This window comes from Gopherus evgoodei, chromosome 3 (assembly GCF_007399415.2).
Source record: "Gopherus evgoodei ecotype Sinaloan lineage chromosome 3, rGopEvg1_v1.p, whole genome shotgun sequence".
NCBI lineage: Eukaryota > Metazoa > Chordata > Testudines > Testudinidae > Gopherus > Gopherus evgoodei.
In genome coordinates this window covers 215103231-215129527 of record NC_044324.1, presented here as the reverse complement: position 1 = coordinate 215129527, position 26297 = coordinate 215103231, and the positions used below count along the sequence as shown (strand labels likewise).

Below are 26297 nucleotides of genomic sequence, written 5' to 3'. Positions count from 1 at the left end.
AACAGAGTTGCAAGGCACAGAATAACAACTGTGTATGACTTGAGCCTGCCCCATTGAAGTCAATGGGAGCAGGATCAGACCCTTTATGAATGCCTTTGTGAATCTATGATTTTTCTAAGGTCTGAAAGGCAATACTGCATACCCACTCAGCCCTAATGAGACAACTTCCTGGATTTTCCACAAGGCTGTCTTTGCAAAGAATCCTAACCCTTCTCCCATGAGCTTTTCCAGGGAAGAAATGAACAAGATCATCTGTCTAATTTCAGGTAGATTCCCTTTCATTGTGCTGAACTCATCATTATCAATAAATAAATACACAATAAATAGACAGTACGTTGGACAACTAAAAACTAGTGAGAAGTATCCAAAGTAGATGGGTTGTCATGTTCCATATCTAGCTTAGGTAAAAAAATAATTTAAGATCACCTTCCCTTCCCCACAAAATGACATGTTTTATAGCTTCCTTGAATGGCGTCATTGAAATAATACATCAGAGGTTGCAGCTGACAGTAAATGACAAGGTATAAGAGAGGAAAGCTTTTTTAGAGCTGGTGACTTAGATGAAACCTGTCTGGCAACTGCACTTGCTTCTTGGGAAGATGGTTTCAATGCTTTCAAGGCTATGGATAGAGCTTCACTAAAGTCAATGGAGAGAAAAATTAGGCCTTTTCTAGTAGTGTTTGTGACTCACAAAATTTTAAAAGTAAATATATGCAATAGTCAGCCAGTGTTTGTATTCTGGAATTTGGTTTGCAAACACTATGCAGGGGGAAAGGGGGGAAAAAAAACAAGTGCACTTTCCTCTGCTTTGCTGCTCAGTGCCGGGTTCTTCTGCTTCTTCTTCTTTGCCTCCCCTTCCATGATTTGCCTCATGCACATGCTCACTGCTCACAGAAACTGCTTTCATTTCAGTCTCATTGTCCTCTCAGCTGCTTCCGGCACTCGTATCCTCCTGCTTTAGAAATATGTTGGAGACCCCATATTTTTGCCCTGTTGGGACAGATGCATCTGGCATGCAAACTGTAAATGTCACATGTGAGCTAACTAAGAAACAGAATTAAAATTTTGATCAAAGCCTTACGCTTTTACTAAGTATTAAACAGCAGATTGTTAGGCGTGTAAGTAGGTCACACATTGTGTTGAACGATTGTGCTTTGTCCTTAGCCATCTGGCAGCATGAATCAACGTCAGCTGGATGCAAATATAACTCTGCAAAGGTGACCTTGGTCCGTTGAGCAGAGACCTCAGGAGGGTTACCTGCATTCACAAGTACATTTTAAGGGTAAAACCGAAAGTGGCATTGCATGATTTCCAATGCTGGGAAACCTTCAGGATATATGGCCACAACTGTCAATAGCAGTTAAACAGTCTGCTGGTTTTCATTGATAACTATCAGTAGTTTCAAATCAGCAATTGCTTTAACCAATAGTCATAAATCTGGATTTCAGTGCATGCCTCCAGGGCCCACTGAGATTCAAGTGAGTTACAAAAAAGCACAAGGAAACCAAATAAGATGAAAATTATCCTTTGTGTTTGTTTGCTGTTTAAATAAAAAAATAGGGGGTAGGGAGAGAGACATTTCCAGGTATTATGCAAGACATGTTCTAGAGTGAAAGACATAGTTCTTTTGAACACTGAAAGGTAATGGACTAAAAAAAGAGCTCACTGTTGGAGGGGGGGAAAGTAACTCATCTCTTGAAATGTAAACCACTAAACTCACTGAAATCTGAGATAACCTAGAACTAAAACCGTTAACTTAACCATAACACTCTCAGATCAAGTCTTGCGCCATGTTTTTTGTTTTTTTAAGCCTTTGCCAAAACCTAAGATCAATAGAAATGCTTCAGGTTTTTTTAATGCCGAAAGAAATCAGTTTTAAAAAAATAGAATTCCTTTATGTTGATTCCAACCCAAGTATCACAGCTTTCAACATGTGCGTAAGAGTTGTGCTAGAATGGGGCCTTATATCTGTATTTGAATATCTAACTTTAGATGCCCAAGCTTGAAATATTTGCCATAAGTGACAGAGGACATAGTTTCCATGGCAAGATTAGAACCCAGTTCTGATGACTCCCAGGCCTGTCCACTAAACACTAGATCACATAATCTTTTATGGAGATTGCTGCGCCTTTCACAATGTGAATGCATTGGCAGAGTCAGTGCTTCTTTTAAAAGAAATTAAGAACTTTTAGGGAGAAAATAAAAGGAGAGAGGGCAGATTTATAAGTTTCCAAGGCTCCATGCCATCTACATCATGGGTTTACCATTTGGCAAACCTACACCTGTAACTGAAGAGACCATGCGGATTCCTGAATTCTGTCTTCCCAACATTCGAATCCTCTTAATTAAGGAAGCCCTTACAAAATCAGAATACAAAATATCAGATGCTTGTATGTGACTATTTGGCTGAAAAATGTGTGTTAAACTATAATAAGCAAATTGTCTTCAAACTTGGATCGTGTTTCCTTTGCAAGTGATGACTGTGAAATATAGGCATTTCAGGGTTTCTAGCTTAAACTCTGTTAGGGTGATGAAAGCACAACCTTTTCAACGGGAACATAAAAGGAAAACATTTTTCTCCCATTTAAAAAATGTTTGATCCAATTGTACTCAATTAAAAATAAATAAATAAAATCTCTTTTATGCTGAGCCCAGGCATTGAAAAAGAATTTGTCTTGGAAGGTTACAAAAAAGTTGAAGTGGCAATTGGAACTCAGCCTTAGCCATGTATTCACTGCCAACAAACACTGTCATATGTTAAATATCTGGCCAACAGCTCCTACCATATTCATGCACTAATTTCAATGGCACTACTCATATGAGGGTAGTGAATAGAATTTGGTTCTCTGAAAGCAATCTGGAATTAAACAGGGAAAGAGCAGCAAAGACTGTCCTATAATCTACAGGGGCATTATTGTCCATTGGAGGTCACTTGTTCAAACATAAGGGATAATTGTTTCTTCTAGAAAGAGTAAACATCTGTTTCATTATTAAAACCACTGAGAAATGTATTCATATAAATTACTGATGGATGTGGCTCAGAGGAAGTCTTGAATGCCTCGTGGAATATTTTTGATACGGAAATAAAAAATGTGCAATGACAGTGATACTCAACATTTTATTTGTGTTGCTTTAGACTTAAAGTTTATGAGGGTTTTGATTTTGTTTTATTTAAGGCTTCCAGATTTACTTTCCTCTAGAAGAAGCAACCCATTTATTCATATGGAATAAAATGTCCAGTGAACTTTACCATTTTTTGCTTCGAATTAATTTGGAGAGACCTTTTTAGTAATTTATTCATTATTTTTAATTGTTCAGCTAACCATTTTTGAACAAATTTCAGCTTCTTATCTCTTTGTGAATGGCTCACTTAGATTATTTACTGTTATTTGTGAGGTGTCACTGTTTGCCCCCAGTCATATCGTATTATAGGCCTCCTTGAGTGCCCATTGAATTCAATTAAAAGACTTTCCACTGAATTCAGTAAGAGGTGGATTGGACTCTCGGGGAGGGGGAGCAGGGAGGAGAATCATGGGCCTATTGAAGTCAGTAGGAATTATGCCGTTGACTTCAGCAAAGCCAGGATCTCACCCTGAATGACTGCAATTTTTTAAACAGTAGAATAGCAAGTACTGACCAATGAAATCTCATGTTCAAGCACAAATTGACGTACAAAGATGGGTCTTCATATAGACTTCCATGTGCATAAGCATTCATATTCAGGATAGCACTTTAAATTTAAGCACATGCTGTCCTTAAGAGGCCATAAAGAGCAGCCATTCTCAAACATTTGAGAAAGTGTTTTTGCTCACAAAGCAAAGTTCACAAATAGACAATAAAATGGACCACAGATTGCCAAACTGAATAATCATTCAGAATTCAAGCAAATATGCCTAACCACTTTTATTTTCATGTCGGGTGTGGGGGTTAGTAGTACTTCTGCAGCTCTATTCTAGACCCTTTCCCTAAAGCGAGAACATTGGTGGGTTTTCAGTCATCCAATTTACAATTCCATCAGGCTTAACTTTCACTTTTAAAATGAGAAGTATCTGAGAGCCTGAAAGGTGATCTATTCAGTCTGACATTTTAAAGCCTTTTTATATTTATTTTATTTTATTTTATTCTGCTTAATTTAATTGCATTTATTAATGGATTAAGTCAAATGAAATCAACACTATTCCTAAAATATATCTGCATTAGTACCTCATATAACTCATCACTTTATCACCCTTGTGCTTCTCCAAACCCTGGTGCTACTGCTGGATGATTTGGCTCCAGCCAGGACAGAGCAGCCTAAAACTGCACTAACTTGTGCCATCTGGTTCCAGCCCCAGTGGAGCAGTTATATGGATCTCCAGACTAGAGATCACCTGCCACCTTTCCCAACCCTGCTCCAGTGTGGTCCCTATGCTGCTGTAGCTGGCTCTATTCCATTTGCCAGAGCAACCTCTTTCCCTAGCCAGTGCAAAGGGGCCTGAACAGAGCTGAGGATCTGGCCCAAAATCTTATTGTCTTTTCAGAGTTCACAACCTACGAGGAATGTTCTAGTTCTCCGAGGTCTTGGACAATTGTGCAAAGTCATCCCTGAAAAAGTCAGAAAGCTCCTAATGCCACCCAGCTTGATAAATAATGAAAATATTTACCTTCCTCATAATATATATATAGAGAGAGAGAGAGAGGGAAAAGGTAAATAAACTATACATATATAATATAGAATAGTAAGAATCAATTTGTAACATTTATTTAAAAAGTTGTTAATGAATATGTATTATTATTGTTTATTTGTATGGCAGTAGCTCCTAGGAGCCACAGTCACGGTCCATACCAGCTGAGCACTGGACAAACACGGCACAAAAACCCTGCCCATGTTGCTTCCTGACCACAGTGGTGAACCAGATGAACAGATACACTTTACACCTTTAATTTTATGTGCATTGTATAATTACCCATGGAATTTAATACTTGTATTATGCAAGAAAACTTGAACTACTTCTTGCTTACTGGAGTATAGAACTGATAAATAGCCATTGCAGCCATACATTTGGCATGATGGTTAGCATTATTTATTATTTATTTATGGTTGCACACGCCTTGTCATGTCATTAAAACCTCTAAGACCAGTTGGTAACAAACTGCCATTGTGAAGCCCTAAGAAATGAACAAGAGAGACTGCTGCAGCTTTTAGAGTACATTTTTATCCCACGAAAAGCAGACTAGATGACCCTTGAAGTCCCTTCTAACCCTATGGTTTTATGATTCTGTGAATAAATAAGCATCATTCTGATTCTGGGAAGAACAATGTGGAGAGCTTAAGATAGCTTTATGCGGGGGTGGAGAATGAGCTCTGTCCTTGAATTTAAAACTCAGACAAATAAAGAGACATATTAGTGACATAATGAATGTTACATCCAAGAAAGGTGCAAAACTTTGCCTCAGGGCAATGCAACAGAGCATAGCTACTGTTGCTGTTGCTGACACAGAGCAATGTTATTGCCATGGTGTAGTCGAACCTCATGCACAGAGACATAATGGCATTACAAGAGCATTACAAGAAAAATGTGTGCCATCATTCAACGCAACAAGAAAAAGTGCAGTGATCAGTCAAACAGTTAATACAGTAAATTGATGTGACAGTCCTAACAATTTGTTGTGCCACCACTCTTGGCCCTTTCTATGAAGGCTGCATGAAAAAATATTTTCCAATATATCCAGGTAAAGAACTAGTAGCAACTTGTCAGACACTTTCTAAAATCTGATTACTTGACCCGTTGTGAATTTCAGGCCTAACAATGAGACTTTCCATTTGTCACATCCTCTGGTAAAAGTCAGGGCCAGCATTTTAAACCTAGGTACCTATAAGTTAAGCACCAAAATCCACTTAGGCTCCCAACTAAAATTGGCCAGATTTTCAGAAGCAAGCAACACCTGCATTTCCTATTGAGTTCATTCAGGAGTTTAGACACCTACTTAAGCACCCAGTTTGCAAAATTTTGGTGCATGTTCTCTGAGAATTGTGTCTGCAGATTGCCACTTATGGGTTGAGCACCCTGGAGCAGTTGAGCATCAGGAACCTTCTAGAGAGTAGTGCTTATTAGAGCTGCCCAAACACCCTTTCATGACATTAATCATCTGGTGCCTAAGCTATAAAAGGGCTGCATAGTTCCAACTACCTCCGATTTTTTCCTTTACGTGAGTGGATGTAGGTGGTGGAACTACCTTCTTTGCATACCTGGAGATATCTGTGAATCCATATGTACCTGTACTAGAAATTGGCTGGCTTGGCTAAAAAGAAAAGCTTGTGAAAGAGATATCCACTGTTTCTATCCCCAGGACTGCAGATAACTGGAGCAGATCTATCTTAATATCTAACCAGAGGTTCTCTTTTATATAGGCTAATGGGGCTCTGTACAAATCAAGACTTTCCTCCCAAAGGTATGATTTGTGAACACTCATAGAGCTAAAGAAACTTTGAAGACATTTCTTTGTATTTTAAAGATCTGTTGGGCTTCCATCTGGAGCTTTGTTGATACATTTATACACCACTACTCTCTCACCTTCGCATCTAGAACTCATATTTGCTTTGGAAGAGCCGTTCTGCACTCTAATTGATAAGACTTCTCAGACCACCTCCCTGAGCAATAAGTGCTCCTAGACCAGAACATAAGAATGGCCATACTAGGTCAGACCAATGGTCCATGTAACCCAGCGTCCTGTCTTCTGACACTGACCAATGCCAGATGCTTCAAAGGGAATGAACAGAACTGGGCAATCATCAAGTGATCCACCCGCTGTGATCCAGTCCAGCATCTGGCAGTCAGAGGCCTAGGGACACCCATAGCATGGGGTTGCATCCCTGATCATCTTGGCTAATAGCCATTGATGGATCTATCTCCTGTGAATTTACCTAATTCTTTTTTAATCCAGCTATAGTTTTGGCCTTCCCAACATCCCTTGGCAACAAGTTCCACAGATTGACTGTGCATTGTGTGAAAAAGTACTTCCTTTTGTTTGTTTTAAACCTTCTGCCTATTAATTTCATTGGGTGGCCCTGGTTCCTGTGTTATATGAAGGAGTAAATAACACTTCCTTATTTATTTTCTCCATACCATTCATTACCATTCATGCTTTATAGACCTCTCTCATGTCCTCCCTTAGCAGTCTCTTTTCTAAGCTGACCAGTCCCAATCTTTTTAATGTCTCCTCGTATGGAAGCTTTTCCATATCCTTAATCATTTTTGTTGCCCTTCTCTGTACCTTTTTCATTTCTAATATATTTTTGAGATAGGGTGACCAGAACCGTACACGATATTTAAGGTGTGGGCATACCATGATTTATATAGTGGAATTATGATATTTTCTGACATATTATCTGTCTCTTAATGGTTCCTAACATTCTGTTTGATTTGTTGACTGCTGCTGCACATTGAGCGGATGTTTTCAGAGAGCTATCCACAACAACCCCAAGATCTCTTTCTTGAGTGGTAACAGCTAATTTACATACATATTGTTGGAATTATGTTTTCCAATGTGCATTTCTTTGCATTTACCAACATTGAATTTCATCTGCCATTTTGTTACCCAGTCACCCAGTTTTGTGAGATCCTTTTGTGAGATCCTGCTTTGGACTTAACTATCTTGATTAATTTTATATTATCTGTAAACTTTGCCACTTCGCTGTTTAACCCTTTTTGCAGATCATGTATGAATATGTTGAACAGTATTGATTCCAGTACAGATCCCTCAGGGAACCAATATTTACCTCTCTCCATTTGGAAAACAGACCATTTCTCCCTACAATTTGTTTACTGCCTCTTATCCAGTTACAGCTCCATGAGAGGACTTTCCCTCTTACCCATGGCAGCTTACTTTGTTTAAGAACCTTTGGTGAGGGACCTTGTCAAAGGCTTTCTGAAAGACCATGTACTCTGTAGCACTGGATCACCCTTGTCCACATGTTTGTTGACCTCCTTCAAGAATTCTGTTAGATTGGTGAGGCATGATTGCCCTTTACAAACGATGTGGTGACTCCTCCTCAACAAATCATGTTCATCTGTGCGTCTGATAATTCTGTTTTTTATTATAGTTTCAACCAAGTTGCCTAGTACAGAAGTTAAGCCTACCAGCCTGTAATTGCCAGGATCGCATCCGGAACCTTTTTTAAAAATTGGCATAACATTACCTCTTCTCCAGTCATCTGGTGCGGAAGCTGGTTTAAGCGATAGGTTACATACCACACTTAGTATTTCCAATTTCATATTTGAGTTCTTTAAGAACTCGTGGGTGAATAAATACTAATAAGTCACCAGGACCAAATGGTAATTCATCAATTTGTTCCAGAATCTCCTGTATTGACACCTCAACATGGGACGGTTCCTCAGATTTGTCACCTAAAAAGAATGACTCAAGTGTGGGAATCTCCCTCACATCCTCTGCAGTGGGAAATGTGCAGAGGCAATTATTAGCAAAGGAAGAAAGCTTATTCACCAGTAACTAGTTATTTCAGGTATTACCCCTACATGCCCACACCACCTGCCTATATTCCCTTCTCCCTCAGAGCGCTTCGCTAGAATTCTGAAGTTTAGAGGATGGAGCTAATATGGTTAGGATGGCATGGCCCTTCTATACATTCTGCTCTGAAAGTTTGGTGAGAACCTTTCTGTGGTTCTCTATCCTGGAGGTTCCCAAAGTCCCGACACTAAGCTGCAGATGCATATCTTATAGGGGTGAATGTGCAGAGACAATACACTCAAAGCACTGGACAGGGATCTCAAAGTTCAGGCTTTTTTTCTAGTTGCTATTCCACTGTCTTTTGAGTCTGTTTGCTTAACACAACGCTGGAAAGAAAGGAATGGGTGTTTTCTTAAAATACACAGTCAATTGAAAGTATTTTTGTTGAAAACTAAGGCCAAAAGCGTGGGACAATGAGGGTCAAACTGAGATGCCACCTCTGAACCTGCAGACCTCCCGTTGGCAGCAGAACTGTTTATTACTCTGCTGCAGGCTGGGAGAAACTGGAATTGGGGCAGGTACATACACACCTGTGTGCCACAGGGTTCTGGCCCAATAAGAAATCATATCTCCCTTGGACTGTGCATAAAATTGTAAGTGTGTCATTCTTTGATTCTCTAATACTCAAAACAGAAATTGGCTGCGTGGAGGTATTCAGTCTGCCCATTCCCTTGTTGTATAGATTTGTTGTTCATACAAACTATGGAACTAGACTATAAACATAGAATTATATACCACTGGCTGAGTTAATTGAAAATCATTTGTGTGGAGTGCTGTAGTTCTTTAGGATTAAATGCTGCTTGGAGCAGGAAATCTGTGATTTTAAATTGACAGGAAATTGTTTATTGTGAATTGATCTGAAATAGGCACAGTTGTACTGAATTAGTTCAATATTAGCAGGATTTTCTACTCAGGAAATTGATATTAAGTCAGCATGAGTTTACCAGAATCCGTTCAATATACACCTCTACCTCGATATCACGCAGCCTGATATAACACGAATTTGGCTATAACGCGGCAAAGCAGCGCTCCAGGGGGGCAGGGCTGTGCACTCCAGCGGATCAAAGCAAGTTCGATATAATGCGGTTTCACCTATAATGCAGTAAGATTTTTTGGGTCCCGAGGACAGCGTTATATCAGGGTAAAGGTGTATTATCTGAATGAGGCTAACTTTAGCTTCAGATGAGAATGCGGCTGAACATGTGTTGTTAAAAACAAAAAAAATCGCTTCTTATACAATATTTAGAATGGAGAAGGGACTTTCCCATGTGGCACCTTGAAAATCATAATTTGGCATATATACTAAATCTGGCAAAATAAAAGTAAATAATGATGATTTGCTGAAAAATCTTTTGCATACAAGTTTTTTCTACCTTTGTTCATTTGGTTTGTGATTTTGAAACCATTAAATTTTGATTTTTAATAAAGTTTGAGGAGACTCAGCATTTTTCTTGATAAGGCATTTGAGAACTACAAAAGGCTCTTTCTGGTACAGCCTCATTCAGGAGGTGTATTGGACTAAATCTTTTCATAGAAGAAGCCCCCATTGCCCCCCCCCCAAAAGCAACACCATATGGTCTGGTGCATTTTGGGCACAAGATAAGGGTCTAGAAAGGCCTGAGTTTTAGTCCCACCTCTGCATCATAGTAGCCTCATCAATGATTTTAACTTTCAGGTTTTTAAAAACCATATTAAGTTTGAGGCCTGTAAATATTGTTCAGCCCATTTTACAGATGGGAAAATTGTGGCTGATAGAAGTCAGGAGATCTGCTGAAAGTCACACAGTAGCACAGGCAGGATTGTTAGAATGTCAGACTGCTAAATTTATGCCAAATCCACTAGACCATGGGGACTCTTAGACAAGTTGCGTCCCGAGTTCAGTCTGATTCTGATCTCAGTTGCACCGGTATAAACCTGGAGTCACGTCAGTGATATCAGTGGAGTCACTCCAGATTTACACAGTTATGACTTAGAACAGGATCTGGGGTAAGGAGAGCAACATTTCTGAACCCCCAATGTTCCAAATCAAAATGTGTTGTTTCATCGTAGAGGTAGCAGGGGAAATTGGAGATTTGATCTGGAGATCAAAGCGTACAGGCCTCAGCTGTGAGTTGCATGCTCAGGCAGGGAAGTAACAGGGCATATGGCTCTCCTTACATCCCCATGTAGATTACTCACATCACACTGAGAAGCAGAGAGAGACAACAGCTGTCACTGGGTTGTTACTCCACCTTCCACGTACATAGGTGGGGAGAGTTACATTCCTCCCTGTACTGAGGGGCAAATAAGTTGTACCAGCTAAAGGGCCTGAACAAATGACTTCCCCCATGGAGCAAAGGGGGAATCTGGGAGCTGATTGTGATCCCCAGAGTCACATTCAGGTTCCTGTCTTGTTCTTGGGGCAGCGTAGCTATGCACTGCACTTGACTTACACTCTAGCCCAGCGGTCAGGCCCCCAACGTGGGTCGTGACCCCATTTTAATGGGGTCACCAGGGCTGGTTGAGACTTGCTGGGGCCAGAGCCAAAGCCTGAGCCCCACCATCCGAGGCCAAAGCTGAAGCCTGAGGGATTCAGCCCTGGGCAGCACAGCTCAGGTTACATGCCCCTGGCCTGTGGCTGAAGCCCTTGGGATTCAGCTTTGCCCTCTCTGCCTGAGGTGGTGGGATTCCAGCTTTGGCTTTGGCCGACCTGGGGCGGTGGGGCTCAGGCTTCTATCCTCCTTCCTGGGGTCATGTAATAATTTTTGTAGTCAGAAGGGGGTCACGGTGCAATGAGAACCCCTCCATCTATTACCCAGAAAAATAATATTTACTAATTTACCAATATATCCACACAAGACTAATAATTGACTATCAATCAGAACAAATTAACCAAAATCCTAACTCATTTCCCAGGGTCAGTTCCTGACATTAATTACCACTTGTGTGAATTCTTTAAGCTTAAAATTGCCTAAACACTAAGTTTGGGAGCCATTGTGGCCTAGTGGGCTAGGACACTGGTGTGGGACTTACGAAACTTGGTGTAATTCCCAGCTCTGCCACTAGAATGCTAGGTGATGTTGGGCAAGTCACTTCCCCCCCCAGATGCTTCAGTTTTCCACATCTGTAAAATGAGGATAGTGATACCAATCTGCTTTTTGAAGACTTCAAAAGCTAGGATAATAATGCTACATATTATCTGACAAGAACTTTACGAATTATACACAGCCAATTATGTGTTTTGGTGTGTCATATTTCATCTTAATGTTTCAACATTCAACACTGAAATGATTCAGTATTCAGTTTACTTAATACTTCACTGTTCTGTCCTGTCAGCTTTTTCAGCATGGCTTGGAACACAGCATTCACAGGTGGACACTCTATTTTTTCTTTTTTACACATGAATCTCTTACACCTCTTGCCAAGGAGCACCCCTTCCTTCTTTTGTGGGTAGGTCCTAATAAAACACAGGCTCATATACCGCCAACAAAGGAAATTACTTATGTATCAATAATGACTTAACACCAGATTGTGGCACAAGGGAGCAAAGAGGGCATAAGATACAGGAGGGGAAGTAGGCACTGCAGAGCTGCTATGTTCCCCTTTGTACAGGTGGCTGAGAAATGGGAGGAGCCTTGACTCCACCCCACCTCTCCCCCAGCGCCTCTGACAGCATATTTATACCCATATGTCAGGGAGCATATGCTGATCTGGAACAGCAAGGTAAGTGGGAGAGATTGTGCCACCCCAAATCACAACAAACTCCCTCCCGTGCTGCTGTGGTGGTAGCGTAACCTCATCCTGGTCTAGATCATACACTGACCATCTAGCCCTTTATGTGTCTCTTTCTAGGCCCACCAAACTCCCTTGAGAAATTGGTTCATGGCCTGTAGCGAGGCGGTGTGGTTCCCCGACCCCCCAGAGAGGGACGAGCCTCTCCGGACACCAAAGTGGGTGGAGCTAGCGAATCGTGCCCCCGCCCCACAGAGGTCAAGGCGCAGGACAGGAAGTATAAAAGCTGAACCCCAGAGCTCACTAGAGGAACAGCTGCCTATGTCAGCGTGTTGACTGTCTGAGGACCTGAGCCGGTGACTCACTACTGCCTGCCAACCGGGCGTGAATAACTGTTGTGTTTTGCCTCTACTGCTGCTGCGGCAAGACACTCCCGTGGCCAAGCTAATTCCCCATCCCAACTGAAAGAAATAGGAGGGGGTTTTTTTGTTTGTTTTTTTTATTTTTTTTGCGTAAGGGTTGGGAATACGTTTCCGACGTACGCAAAATTGGAGTTATGCAAGGTGTTCTGGAATGGTCCCTTCCCACCCTGATATTCTATGATTCCAGCTTAAGTGCAGTTTGTTGCTGTGGATTCCAAATGCACAGTGCTCTGAGTGAGATTCAGCTCTCATTTGTGATGATGGTGTAAATCTGGAGTAACATCATTTATTCCAGTGGCTGTCTACTGGATTTACAGCAGCATAACTCAGAAGAGCATCTAACCCTTCATCACAGCTTTGACGCCAGAAATGTAAAGCACTCTTTTTAGTGGACTTTGGGACAGTACAGAACAGCCACACATTGACTATTTATCAGATAAAATGAAACATGTTTATAACCTTCACATTTTAAATGCTTATCTTGCATTGAATGATTTTTGTACTTTCTATAGTAGTAGGGTGTCATGGTATAATTCCCCAATCTGAACCTTAGAGTCCACAAGATGGCGTACCAGCATGAATTCCTCTAAGCTTAATTACCAGCTTAGATCTGATAGGCTCCCACCACCCAAAAATATAGTGTTTTGGGGCACTCTGGTCCCCCTAAAAACCTTCCCTGGGGACCCCAAGACCCAAATTCCTTGAGTCTCACAACAAAGGGAAATAAACCATTTTCCCTCCCCCTCCTTTCTTCCTCCCAGATCTTTCCCACCCTAGGTACACTAGGAGATCACCGTGGTTCAAACTCCTTGAATCACAACATGGAGAAATCAGGTTTTTCCTCCCCCTTCTCTCCCCCTCCCAGGCTTTCCCTCTCTGGGCTATCCTGGAGAGATAGACAGATTTAAGCTCTGTGAATTTAAAACACAGAGGAAATTCACCTTTCCTCCCCCACTCCTCCTTCCCTTCTCCCACTAATTCCCTGGTGAGTACAGACTCAGTTCCTTTGAGCCTTAACAAGGGAAACAAATTAATCATGTCTTTTAAAAAGAAAAGCTTTTAATAAAAGAAAGAAAAAAGTAAGAAATCTCTGTAAAATCAAGATGGAATATTACAGGGTCTTTTAGCTTGTAAACACTAGAAAGAAGTCACCCCCAGCACAAATACCAGTCAAAATCCGTCCAGCAAAATACACATTTGCAAATATAGAAAACAATCAAAAGACTATAACTGTCTTTTCTACTTAATACTCACTATTCTGAATATATAAGAGACTGTAGCAGGGAGATTGGCAAGAAACCTGGTTGCACGTCTGGTCCCTTTCAGGACCCAGAGAGAACAAAGCAAAACACAAACACAAACACAAAAAACACAAACAAAGGCTTCCCTCCATCGAGATTTTAAAGTATCTTGTCTCCTGATTGGTCCTCTGGTCAGGTGTTTCAGGTTCACTGTTTGTTAACCCTTTACAGGTAAAAGAGACATTAACCCTTAACTATCTGTTTATGACGTAGGGCTTCTCCACATAAATGCTGGGAAAATGCAGCTTTGAAAATTAATTGTAGATAACAGAAAAAATATACTCATTTGACTCTGATCTAAGATCTAGTCTGTCATTCAGAAGCATAGTGTCTTCTCTCTGTGATGTTTCCTGAACATTATTGTGACTAATAGCTAGTCAGGTGCATTTTTATGATTTTGGAAGCAGTACGTTCTGTCTGTGTTGCATTAATTATCTGCAGATTTAAAATGTTTCATCAAAAGCCATTTAACATGACTACTTTGCATGCACAAAGGCATCTAAAATCTATTCCTTGCTAGAATAAAGGAGTTGCTGGTTTTTAAAGACAAGATCCATGTAACTCACAGTACAAGAAATGTAGTCGTTACAAATGAAATCAAAAGAGCTTCAAATTCGGAGTTCATTTTAATCCTTGTGTTTCTTCCTGACTCTCTCTTTTTTATGCTGCAAGACAATCCTGTTCGCTGACTGGAACTCCATAGCAAGCGAGCACTCTGTGGTAAATGAGTGTGTGCAACACATAATTTATAATATCTGATATACTCATGCTAATTGGATAAAAAAATAGCCATAGTGGCAGAGCACATATGTTATATAAGCTCTGAAAATATTGCAGAATTTGAATTATATGCACCTTAATTTGAACTAGGATGTCATATTTTGTAATTTTATATCACAGAGGAATTCAGGCTGTCAGTTAGCTACAGCTGCTATACAGATATCTCTATTACATTTGATTGACTGTGTTTTGGGTACTTGCTAATAAGGAAGGTGAAAATTCCAAGTATGGCAGAGGAGAATTGTTTTATTGTCACTTTTGGATGTTGCTTTTTCGAAGTGATTAGCCATTTTGAACCTGATTTTCAGCTTCAAGCTAGGTGTTATTTGCATGTTCGCAAATGTGCATGTACTTTGCACTCCCCCCTCACTATGTGCACACCCAGATCCAACTGTGAACAAAAAAGGCTACAGGAATACCATTCTAGCCCTGTGAGTATATAAAATTGGGATCGCTTGCAGGCAAAGCAAACGCCTTTTCACAAACACAAATGTGCACTCACAAGGAGGTAGGCTAAAAATAAGATCCTTGAAGGAACAGGAGGAGTATTAAACAAAGTAAACAAGTTAGCCCTGGGATGGAAGTTAGTGTGCTGCGAGGTCTGTTTTAAGGAAAATTCTAGGGGCCAAATTCAGACATTATGTAATGGATGCAACTCTCCTAGAAGTAACTAGGCCAAATTCTGCAGTGACAAAATGGTAATGTAACTTAAACCTCACATATAATTGTGGCATAAAACTGGTGCAAGTGCAAAAATAATGCAACTTCAACTGATTTATCCGTCAGCGGGTATGCGAAACAAGTGTAACTTCCAGGCTAAAAGGGCCAGAAATTAAAGTGCCCCAGGAAAAGTAGCAAGGGAATATGCACAATAAAGCAGCCGTCTCATCCCACTGTACATTTCACCTTCTCGCTGCTACATTTTTTCTGCTGTAAGCCCCACATTCTGCTCCCTCCACATATATTATGGATTTATTTTGCAAACTCCACTATCACGAGTGCCCATTTTCTGGCCAATTTATAGCCAACATGTAACTTACAACACCATTTAAGTCACTGCTAATGTAGGAGCTTTACAGCCCAAGGTGAAAGAGAGTTCAAGGGGAAAACAGATAAAGTGGTTTCATTCTTTCATTGTGATGCAATATAGGAGGGCTTTGTAAGTTCTGTTATGTATTAATTTCATTTCATTCAACATGCAGTTAGTTGATGATTTTTTTCTCCACTGTGGTTCAATTACAAGCCATTTATAAATCCAAATGAATGTAAGATGAGCACACAGTGCATAAAATACATTGTTCTCCTTCTTCACCATTACCAAGGAAGTGACTTGGTCATTATGATCAGTTTACAAAAATGCTTTAAGGGGAAACATTTTGTGATAAATTTACATATTACATCAGCTGCTAAGGTACAGAAATTTTATTATTGTTTTTGTTAGAATAGAAAATGAAAACTCTTACCTGTGTGCTACTCATTTCTTTCTATTTCAGCTTAAAAGTTTGTTTTGATGCTTTCTTAACAAACTTAACAGACAACCAGCTAGGGCCAAGCATCATTGACTTTAATTAATTTGTGCCCAGCTATCATACCAGGGATGACTTTGGCCCAGTGTCACCATGTATTTAAAATATACAGTGGTATCTATAATATTTCCTATTCTGAATATATGGAGCACCATGTACGCCATGGTGTGGTAAACACCAAGGTTTTAATAGCATCTACTGTACTGCAAAAATAGCCGTGAAGTTTTAACTCCTACAAACAGAACTAGAACTGCAGTCCTCATTCATGCAGCTCCCCTCAACATGCAGAAATCACATCACTCACCACCGCAATCTCTGCTGGGGTGAAATATTAGCTGTTACCACACAGCAACACTACACAACAGCTTGGGACAATAGACGAAGAATACACAGCCAGTCGCGAGTGGCAAAATAATTTTAGTAGGGAACATATATTTTATGTCATAATCCAATTCCAAATAAAAGCTACACTTTAGTCAGCGCCAGAAAGCTACCTTTCTGAAGTATAGTTTTAATAACAAAAAGATAACCTTCAAGGTAATTGTCCTACGTGGACCCCTTGGAGTTTTTTGGATGCTTCTAGGCTAGAGTTCTTTCCTTCGGTGTCTCTCTGACCCAGGCCTGTACTCTCTTACAGAAGGCTACCCTTACCCCGTTTACATTCGTGGTGTATAATGAGCTACACCTGTCCCAGAGAGTCAGCGATAAATAGCCTGCAGCTCTCTGGAGGGTTCCAATGCCTGCTGAGATGGTGGGGTGATATGAAAATCCTACTTCTCTTTTAAATGACCCAAATATGAATTTTGACCCTGGGAATCAAATGCAAATGTAGGTGTTTTTGTTTTGTTTTTTAGGGCTCTTTGGTGGATCAGAATATTGGTTTTATACCTTACCCCGAAAATGTCACCTCCAACAGCATCATGTCCAGTAGCTCCCTCTGCTCCAGCATTGGTTCAATAGTGACTCAAAAGGAAATGTTCCATGTGTTGATTCTCTAGCACCACTTTCTGAAGCATTCTGGGTTTTGCTTGAAGATCTCCTATCTAAGAACTGATTAAGGCCAATCCTGCTTAGTTTAAGAAATCTGGCATGATCAGAGACTGAGGTGATATATCTGTAGCGGCCTTCAATACTCCTTCCAATAGGAACCAGAGGTGGCATGTCTGATTGCCATTGTCCTTATGGAAATGCATTTTTTCCCCTGTCGAAAGAATATGTCTCTTTTTTGAGGAAATTTTGTTTTCTACAATGTGCCTGAGCTCCAGCTGCACCCAAGCTCAGATCTCCCACACAGAAGCATGTTGAAACATTGTCCTCTTTTAATAAAGAGTGACAGGTTATGTTTCCTAGATTGGGTTTGACTATCTAATGTGTTCCTACCAACTGGTCAAATTCACTGCCTAATGTGTTCCGACCAACTGGTCAGATATTAATGAGCCAGCGCTCAGAAGGGCAGAGTGATCTTTCTGTTGTTCATTAAGTGCCTAGGTAAAAGAGAGGTTACTTTTACGTACTGCACAAAATTATGTAATTTTAGTTTACAGTACTTGCTTATCACCTAAAATTGAAATGATCCTTGGTTTTGTTTTAAAGAGCATAGAAGAACAAGAAGTAGAGGAAAAACAGAAGTAGAAATGGAGTATGAGACTATAGTGAAAGTGAGTGAAACATTCCCCTCCTTATCTAGTAATGCTAATTTGTTTTCATTTTTCATGTCAAAACTTGAGTTGGTAGGATCCACAGTTTACTGCCTCTTGGTTCACCTGGTAACTCAAATCTCTGAAGGTTTTGAGCCCTTTTATTATCTGCTGGCTGCATAACGTGTGTTGCCACTGATGGTTATATTCTTTTTAGACTGGGAAAGCAGTTCGTGGCTTCTTCACATCACACCTCACCCCACCCCACTGTTTTGTTTGTAATGCTTTTGCCTCACCTCTAATGCAGTGATCAGGAGATGCATGTGGCAGCATGAGTATAAAAGCTTTTCAGGCAGCCATCTCCACGGCATCTTCTGTTTCATCTCTCAGCCCACCCTACTGTAGCAAGTCAGAGCCAAAATCCTATTCCCCAGAGACTACCCACAGAAGGCCAATGCCCTGTTTCCCATAGACTACTGGAAAGTCCCCTAAAAAGCAAAGAGAGATTATGAGGAAGGAGAAGAGGGGACTTAAAGTCTCCAGAGGAGGGCATCAAGGACTGGCAGCATCGGAGAGGGGAAGGGACTGTAGGCCAGATCGGCGGGTAGCAATCAATCTATTGGGGATCAGTTTATCACGTCTCATCTAGATGCGATAAATCAATCCCCTAAGGTGCTCCCATCGACTCTGGAACTCCACCAGGGCGAGAGGCGGAAGCGGAGTTGATGGGGGAGCTGCGGCCGTCAATCCCATGCTGTGAGGACGGGAAGTAAGTCAATCTAAGATACGTCAACTTCAGGTACGTTATTCTCGTAGTTGAAGTTGCGTATCTTAGATCGATCCCCCTTCCCCCAGTGCAGACCAGGCCAAACAGTGGAGCAGAGTGGGGCACGAAAAGCATTAGAGGCGTGAGGGAAGAGGAGAGATTCAAGCCTTGTTGATAGGAAAAAGAGAGGAGCACAAGCTAATAGGGTTCAGAAGAGAGTGCCAAGGCAACAAGTCACAGGGACAGGGAAGAGAAGAGAGGTAACCAGGGGACGGGAGAGGTAGGGAAAATGGTGACAAGCAGAATGAATTTACATCAGTGAAAGGGAAGGAACAGGAAATTAGTGGAGCCACCCAGAGAGATTAAGAGACAAAAGGGGAAAATTATTCTGGTGGAAATGAAGACGACTGAGGAAAAGACCCACCAGGAAAGATGAAAGGAGAGTATTAGAAAATAATTTCTTTCTTTAAATTACTTTATAGAAAGGTTGATGCCAAAAATGCCCTAGCAGAAGGGATAAGAGTTTGATTGTGTGTCACAGAGCACTGGGGATATGACTGTGTAGGAGGAAGGAAGCTTGGGACAGCTGCTTGTAGATGCAGATGTGCATGGGATCTCAGGTTTTCTTCTGTCTAGGGGATGAAAATAAACTGCTTTGATTATTAATCAGTCATTTTAGTTTGCTTTGTGCTGATCTTTTACCATACTGATTCTACCTTTCTGAATGTTTTAATATGCTTTGTGTCTTGCTGATGGAATAAGAACAAGTTCTTTTGAAGCACTGTCGCTTTGGGGGGACTAGCAAGGGGGAACTGAGTATTGTAACAGAGCATAACTTCCCCTGGGAGAGTTCCTTAGTAAAGGATTTCAGATAATCGCTAGGAAGGCACTTACCTTTGTTTGCGTGCAATGGATATTTTTCAGTGTCTTAGGGCCAGATAGTGGCGGAGGATTAAGGGGCAACAACCTTCACAGAACTGCTACTTCTCCTCCTTCTCCACGGGGAGGAAGAGGAGGGCTGAGAAGTGAGTGGAACACACACAAGTGAAGGAGTTTGTGCCAGCTGTCAGTCTTCTGCAGGTCCTCCAAGAGGCTAATTTTGACTCTGAGTCACAGTCTAGTTACTGCTGTGCTTCTGGGAAAGCACAACCACATGTTGTTGCCCCTTGCTCAGGGCTTTGGCAAAGCCACAGATTATCCCATAATCTTTAAAAACACAAGGCATTGCAATTGATGGTTACAGATATTTGGAGGAGGACCTCAGACATCTAATCTTAAAGAAGGAGGTGATTGGGCCACACAAGGTGGTACTGCCGAGACAGAGATCTGTGGTAGGAAAGTGGTCTGGCAGTAGTGGAGGGAGAGAAGATGGAATTTACTGCAATCTCTGTAGCTCTCCTCAAAAAATTTTAACACAAGATTCCTATTCGCCTTGAAAATAAATACCTCTCTCTTTCTGTAATTCATAATCCTTGCTATCAGTGGCTCAGGATCACATCTTGTTTGTATCTAGAGTTACACTCCTTTCTACTGTGGTGGCTACAGCAAAGTCAAAGGTGGTTAGGCATCTTGGTTGCTTTGATTTGTTTTCCATGCTGGCCACTATCATTTCATTGCTTCCTGGTGCTCTCTCATGTGTTGTTTTATCCACCTGTTTTCTGTAGACTTACAATTAGATTGTAAAAGCTTTGAGGGAAGGACTGTCTCTTCACAGCTTCATAGTTTATAAAACTAGAAGGGACCAGTTGAGTCATCTGTGTATAACACAGGCCATAGGACTTCCCTGAATTAACTTCTGTTTGAAGTAAAGGATATTATATGTTCATATGGAGCCTACCATATTGGGACCATCTTCAGGAACTAGTTAGAAATCAATCCAGGCAACACTCAGTCTGCAAAGTGGCTACATCCCTTTGGGATTTGCCATGATGACAGCAATTTGGGTCCTTGACCTCTAGGCTCTACTGTAATAGAAATAATAAATAATGTATATGTTTATTGATGCTTAAAGTGTCACCTTAATTTGAGTTACATTAGTTTTCTGATGTGCATGATATGTCTTCTGACCACATGGACGCTACCATAGTCTTCACGTATCTATTAGGGTTGCCAGGTGTCCGGTTTTCAAGCAGAATGCTCGGTCGAAAAGGGACCCTGGCGGCTCCAGTCTGCACCACCAACTGGGCCATTAAAAGTCTGATTGGTGGCACAGTGGGGCCCCATGGCTAAGGCAGACTCCCTACCTGCCCTGGCTCCATGCTGCTCCCGGAAGCGGCCACCAGGTCTCTGCGGTCCCTAGAAGCTGCGATGGCCAAGGACTGAGAGGCTCTGCACGCTGCCCCTGCCCCGAGTACTGGCTCTGCAGCTCCCATTGGCCAGGAACCATGACCAATGGGACCTGTGTGGGGTGGTGCCTGCGGGTGTAAAGGCAGCGCACACCACACAGAGCCGTCTGGCCGCCCATGCACAGGAACCTGGCAGCTGCTTCCTCGGAGCCACAGTAAACGCTGCCGGGACCCCGCATTCCCACCGCACCCCAACCCCCTGGCCCAGCTCAGAGGCCCCTCCTGCACCCCAAGCCCCTCATCCCCAGCCGTACCCCAAGCTGGTGCCACCCTCCCTGCACCCAACCCTCTGGCCCAGCCCGGAGCCCCCTGCTGCACCCCAACCCCCTGCTCCAGCCCGATGAAAGTGAATGAGGGTGGGGAAGAGTGAGTGAGGAGGGGTGCGGGATGGAGCAAGCAGGGGCAGGCCCTTGGAGTAGGGGCGGGGCAGGGGTGTTCAGTTTTGTGTGATTAGAAAATTGTCAACCCTAGTATCTATACATACTGTTGCATGCTTATAATCTCTTATTTTAATGTTTTTAGTTGTTGTAAGATCTCTTGCAAAGAGAATAATTAACTTGTTAAACACAAGGTGTTTAAAGCAGACATTTCACTCTAAATAGTGCTCAGTTTTCTTCTCTGAGCTTGGCAGAATTAGTCCGCAAAACTCCTAGGGCTGGTCCTTGCTTGTCGTCAGGGCCGATGCAAGGATGTTTCACGCCCTAGGCGAAACTTCCATCTCGTCCTCCCCGCCCTGAGGCGTCCCCTCCCGCAGCAGCTCCCTCCCTCCGCCCTGAGGCTCCCCCTTGCTGCAGCTCCCCACCCCCCACCCTCCTCCCTGAGGCACCCCCCCACCCCAGCTCACCCCTGCTCCATGCACGAGCACCCCGAGCACGCCGTCGCTGCTTCACTTCTCCTGCCACCCAGGCTTGCGGCACCTAAGCTAATTGGTGCTGCAAGCCTGGGAGGCGGGAGAAGTGAAGCAGCCATGACGTGCTTGGGGAGGAGGCGAGGCAGGGGTGAGCTCGGGTGGGGAATTCCCCACGTACCGCCCCCCCCGCCGCTTACTTGGTGCAGGCGGCCCTCCCCGCGCTCCCCTGCCTCAACTCCCTCCACCTAAATGCCAGCGGCGACTGGGGCGGCCGAAGATCCGGCCACCGCGGTCACTGCTGAAGAAAATGGCGCCCCCCAAATCCCAGTGCCCTAGGCAACCGCCTAGGTCACCTAAATGGTTGCACCAGCCCTGCTTGTCATGAGCTCTAGGTTCAACTATCCATATACAGGGAAGCACTGGACAAGCATTTTCATGAGGAAACTTGTTACAACAAAAGCAAGTGGAACTGTGAGAGCATAATAAATACCTCGGTATCCTGATGATGTGCAGAAGGAACAGCCTGGGAGATTTACAGGAGACGGCAGCAATAAATTGGCAACAGTTTGCCAGGGAGCTGAGAGTTCTTTGTTTATATGCAAATGTCATGAGGATATTGATTTCTGCTTCTAGGAGATGTACTATCTTTTTTCCTGAAAAGCTGAAGAGCTAGATTAGAGCTCAGGGTGTTTTTTTTTGAAATAACTCAACTAACATTTAGAAAGTCAAAAATAATAGCCGTAATGATTGTTGCCCCTTTTGACCTGAGCATCTAGGCAAAGTTCAGGCCCTGTGCGATGTTCCAGTTGGAAGGAGAAATTGATGGAGTCTGGCATTTTCTTTGATGCAGTCTTTTTTATTGACAAGGAATGTACAAAACCCATTGTTTTCTGAGTGCAGAAGGAACCAAATAACATGAAACAGATACTTTTGCTCACAGCACAAAAGGCATTTTTTTCAGCCTGCGCGCCAACCCAAAAACCTCTCTCCAGGTTTTTTCCAGGGTCAGCCACCATTGTTTCATGTATCAGATCCTTATGGCAGTGTTTCTCTCTCCCTGTCTCTCTGTCCTTTTTGTCTGTTGGCAGTTACTTTTTGTTCTGACTTCCCACACGCAAACATACACTCCTACCCAAAACAATGTTCAGCAAAAGCTCCTGGGCAGGTCCACAGAGTTCTTTTGTCTTAGGTGAGTCTTATGCTTGCAGTCATGTTAATTGAAGGGTGGGCACACACCCGTCAATCTCAATCCATAGAAATGTTTCACCCAGCTCATAACAACACCCTTCACACACACACACACCTCAGCTTCCCCTGTTGTCCCAGTGAGGCTTAAAACTGTGACACTCACCAGCCCCATCCAAAAGAAAAAAAATTAAAACATTCAGAATAATGCAAAATTAACTATTCACATATGTATAGTGTCTTTCTGTCAAGATGTTTTCATATCACCAACCCAAAAGAATTTCATTCCCTCCCAAATCTCGTTTCTCATCTTGGGTTTCATGTAAAGCAGACCCTAAAGACTGCCTATTGTTTATGTGGAATTTGCTGGCTGAGGCAGACCCCACCCTTGAGGAGAATTCAGTCTGTCACAACTTTTCCAGTCTCAACTTCGACAGCTACATTCTTAGATTCAGAGGGCAGCAAAACTGAAATTCTGTCCCCCGATATCTTCTCAGAGGGTTCTTATGGATAATTTTGGGTTTAGTCCTGTGACCCACCTATATCATGTATACTATTTCATTGAACTGAGTCAGTACTGTATAGGATTTCCTCCCAGTTTAGGCCTCCTACCCTTCTTTCTTCTAGGATTGTGGAACCAGGTCCCTCCTTTTAAAGGTTTCCCCATATGATCTTATATCAGGGGTTCTCAAACTGAGGGTCGGGACCCCTCAGGGGGTCACGAGGTTATTACATGGGGGGTCACGAGCTGTCAGCCTCCACCCCGAACCCCGCTTTGCCTCCAGCATTTATAATGGTGTTAAATATATTTTAAAGTGTTTTTAATTTATAAGGGGTAGGTCGCACTCAGAGGCTTGCTATGTGAAAGGGGTCACCAGTACAAAAGTTTGAGAACCACTGTCTTGCATCATACAGCTTTTTCATTTTGACAGAGGCTATCTTCAGATATTCCCTAGCAAAAGGTGTGATTTTTTTTCAGTCCCAGTGGTTCAAATGCCTTTGTTCCTCTCCAGGAACTCCATACAAGAGGTTTCCTGGGGTCCTTAGCTCATGTCCAAACATGAGGAGTGCTAGGGTACACTTCTTACTCTTATTAACTGCTTTTCTATAAGCCATCAAAAGGAACGGGATATACTGGTGCTAGTTTCCTGGTGCTGTTTGGCAAGGTAGCCAGCTGAATCCCTGAGTCCTGTTGAACCTTGTCCCCATCCCATCGGATTGGGGGTGTGCTGAGGTGGTGCAAATTTTGTGGATCCTAGAATCTCACAAACCTGTTGAAACACATTGGATTTAGAGATTTCTCTTCATCCATAACTTGCCTGAGCCCCAAAATCTGGTGAAGAATTCATTCACTAGTCTTCTACTGTCGCAGCCTCTTGATTTCTTATTGGATAAGCCTCAGGGCATTTTGTGAAGTAGTCCATAGCTATCAGCAAGTATTGATTGCCAGCCTCTGTCGCAGTCAAAGGCCTAAGAATATCAGTGGCAATGCTCTCCTTTGGTACCCCCACAAGATACTGCTGCAAAGGGGCTCTCCCAGTTTTAGGAGGGGGCCCTCCTTTGCAATGCAAGCATCACATTTCCTGCACCAATTTCTGCACCCTGCCTGCATGTTACCCAATAGAAATTCTCCCTGACCTTGGCTAAGTTTTTTGCAACTCTGTAATGTCCAGCAGTTTTAAGATCATGACATCAACTCAGACCCTCTTGTTTCATTGCATCTGGTACAAACAGCTGCTACCTGTGTCCATCACTCGCTGTTTTTCCCCATCTCCTATACAGTATTTCATCTTTAAACCTTTAACTGGCATTGTGAGGGGACATTACATTCCAGGGTGGATGCATTTGTTGGTTTTCCAATCACACACTATGCTAGTATCAGGATCCTGTCTAAGAAGTTTTCAGTTGCTCTGGGATGCATACTTTTAGCCCCATCCCAGCTGTTCTAGTGGATGAAACAGGAACATGGGCACTCCTGTGAATTAGAGGAAGAGTGGCACATCCATCTTCCTGAGCAACTAGTTCCTTGCTCTCCTGCTTGGGCCAGCGTTTGTAATGAGCCTCCTAGCAAGGCTGCCTGGATAAGGCAGCAGCATTATCACACTCATGGCCAGGCCTGTGTGTGTGGCTGTGAAATCATAGCACTGCAGTTTCTCCAGCCACCTGGCAAGCTAGCCCTCAGGACTTGTGATTCTAAAGAGCCACTGCAGGAAACCATGCTCTGTCCTGACCATAAACTTCCTCTCATGCAAATAGTGCGGAAAATGTTCGATAGATTTAACCACTGCTAAGAGTTCCTTTCAGGTGGTGCAATAATTTCTCAGGAGAATTTAGACTTTTGTTGTAACAAGCTGCCACCCTTTTAAGTCCCTTGTGTTCTTGCATCCGTACTGCCCCCAGACCATAAGCACCAGCATCCGTGTCCAATACGAAATGGGTTTTGAAACATGGCTAGGCCAAGACAGGAGGAGGAACAAGGGCACTTTTCAGCTCTCAGAATGCCACTTCACTCCCTGTTGACCGCTGAAATGGCTCCCTTTCTCACCCAACCTCTGTAGCGGTTTTGCGATACAGGCAAACCCACCACTGAACCTTCTATAATAGGAGCAGTGCCCTATAAAATGGCACATCTGTGAGTATCTGGCACATTGGCCAACTCTATACAGCCTCAATTTCCTTTTTTGTCAGTGGAAATTCCCCCCTCGCTGATTTTGTACCCAACTCTGATTTCTTTGGGCTCAGTTTCAAATTGGCCAACTTCAGGTTATCACGGACCATTTGTAAATGTTTTAATTCCTGCTCAAATGTTTTCACAAGCACCAGGATATCCTATAGGTAAAACAGATGGGCTGAGAGGGACAGTCTTGTAATACCCTCTCCATTAGCCTCTCAATTGTGGCTGGTGCATTGCACAAGCCAAAAGCCATCACTTTAAATTGTAACAAGCTCTGTTCTGCTGTGAAAGCAGTTTTTTCCTCTGGATCCACTTCCAGTACCCACTTTTAAGTGTCAGTGTGAGAGAACCAGCTTGCACCTGCTATAGCATCCAGGGTATCGTCCATTAATGAGAATAGATAAGAATCCTTTAAAGGGACTTCAGATATTTTTTTGTAGTCCACACAGAAACTGAGGCTGCCATCCTTTTTCGTAACCAGAACTACGAGTGAGGCTGATGGGTGAGGCTGAAGCACTAGTTGAAGACTTGATTATGCCTTCCTGATACATTTCCTTGATGCCCTGTAGCGCCCCTTCCCTTTTAGCTACAG

At 42.5% G+C, this 26297-nt stretch overlaps 1 protein-coding gene across 2 annotated transcripts in view; it reads left to right on the top strand.

Annotated features, from left to right (window-relative positions):
- The window catches only part of PLCB1 (phospholipase C beta 1), a 662054-nt gene that overhangs the window by 605577 nt on the left and 30180 nt on the right, over nucleotides 1–26297 (top strand). Inside the window, exon 32 of one of the 2 annotated variants that reach the window (XM_030558022.1) lies at nucleotides 17842–17906. The exons of the other annotated variant lie outside the window; for it this stretch is intronic. Within the exon in view, the coding sequence (XP_030413882.1) occupies nucleotides 17842–17880 (39 nt within the window). The 3' untranslated portion in view covers nucleotides 17881–17906. The remainder of the gene's footprint in view (nucleotides 1–17841; nucleotides 17907–26297) is intronic. 2 annotated transcript variants of the gene reach the window in all.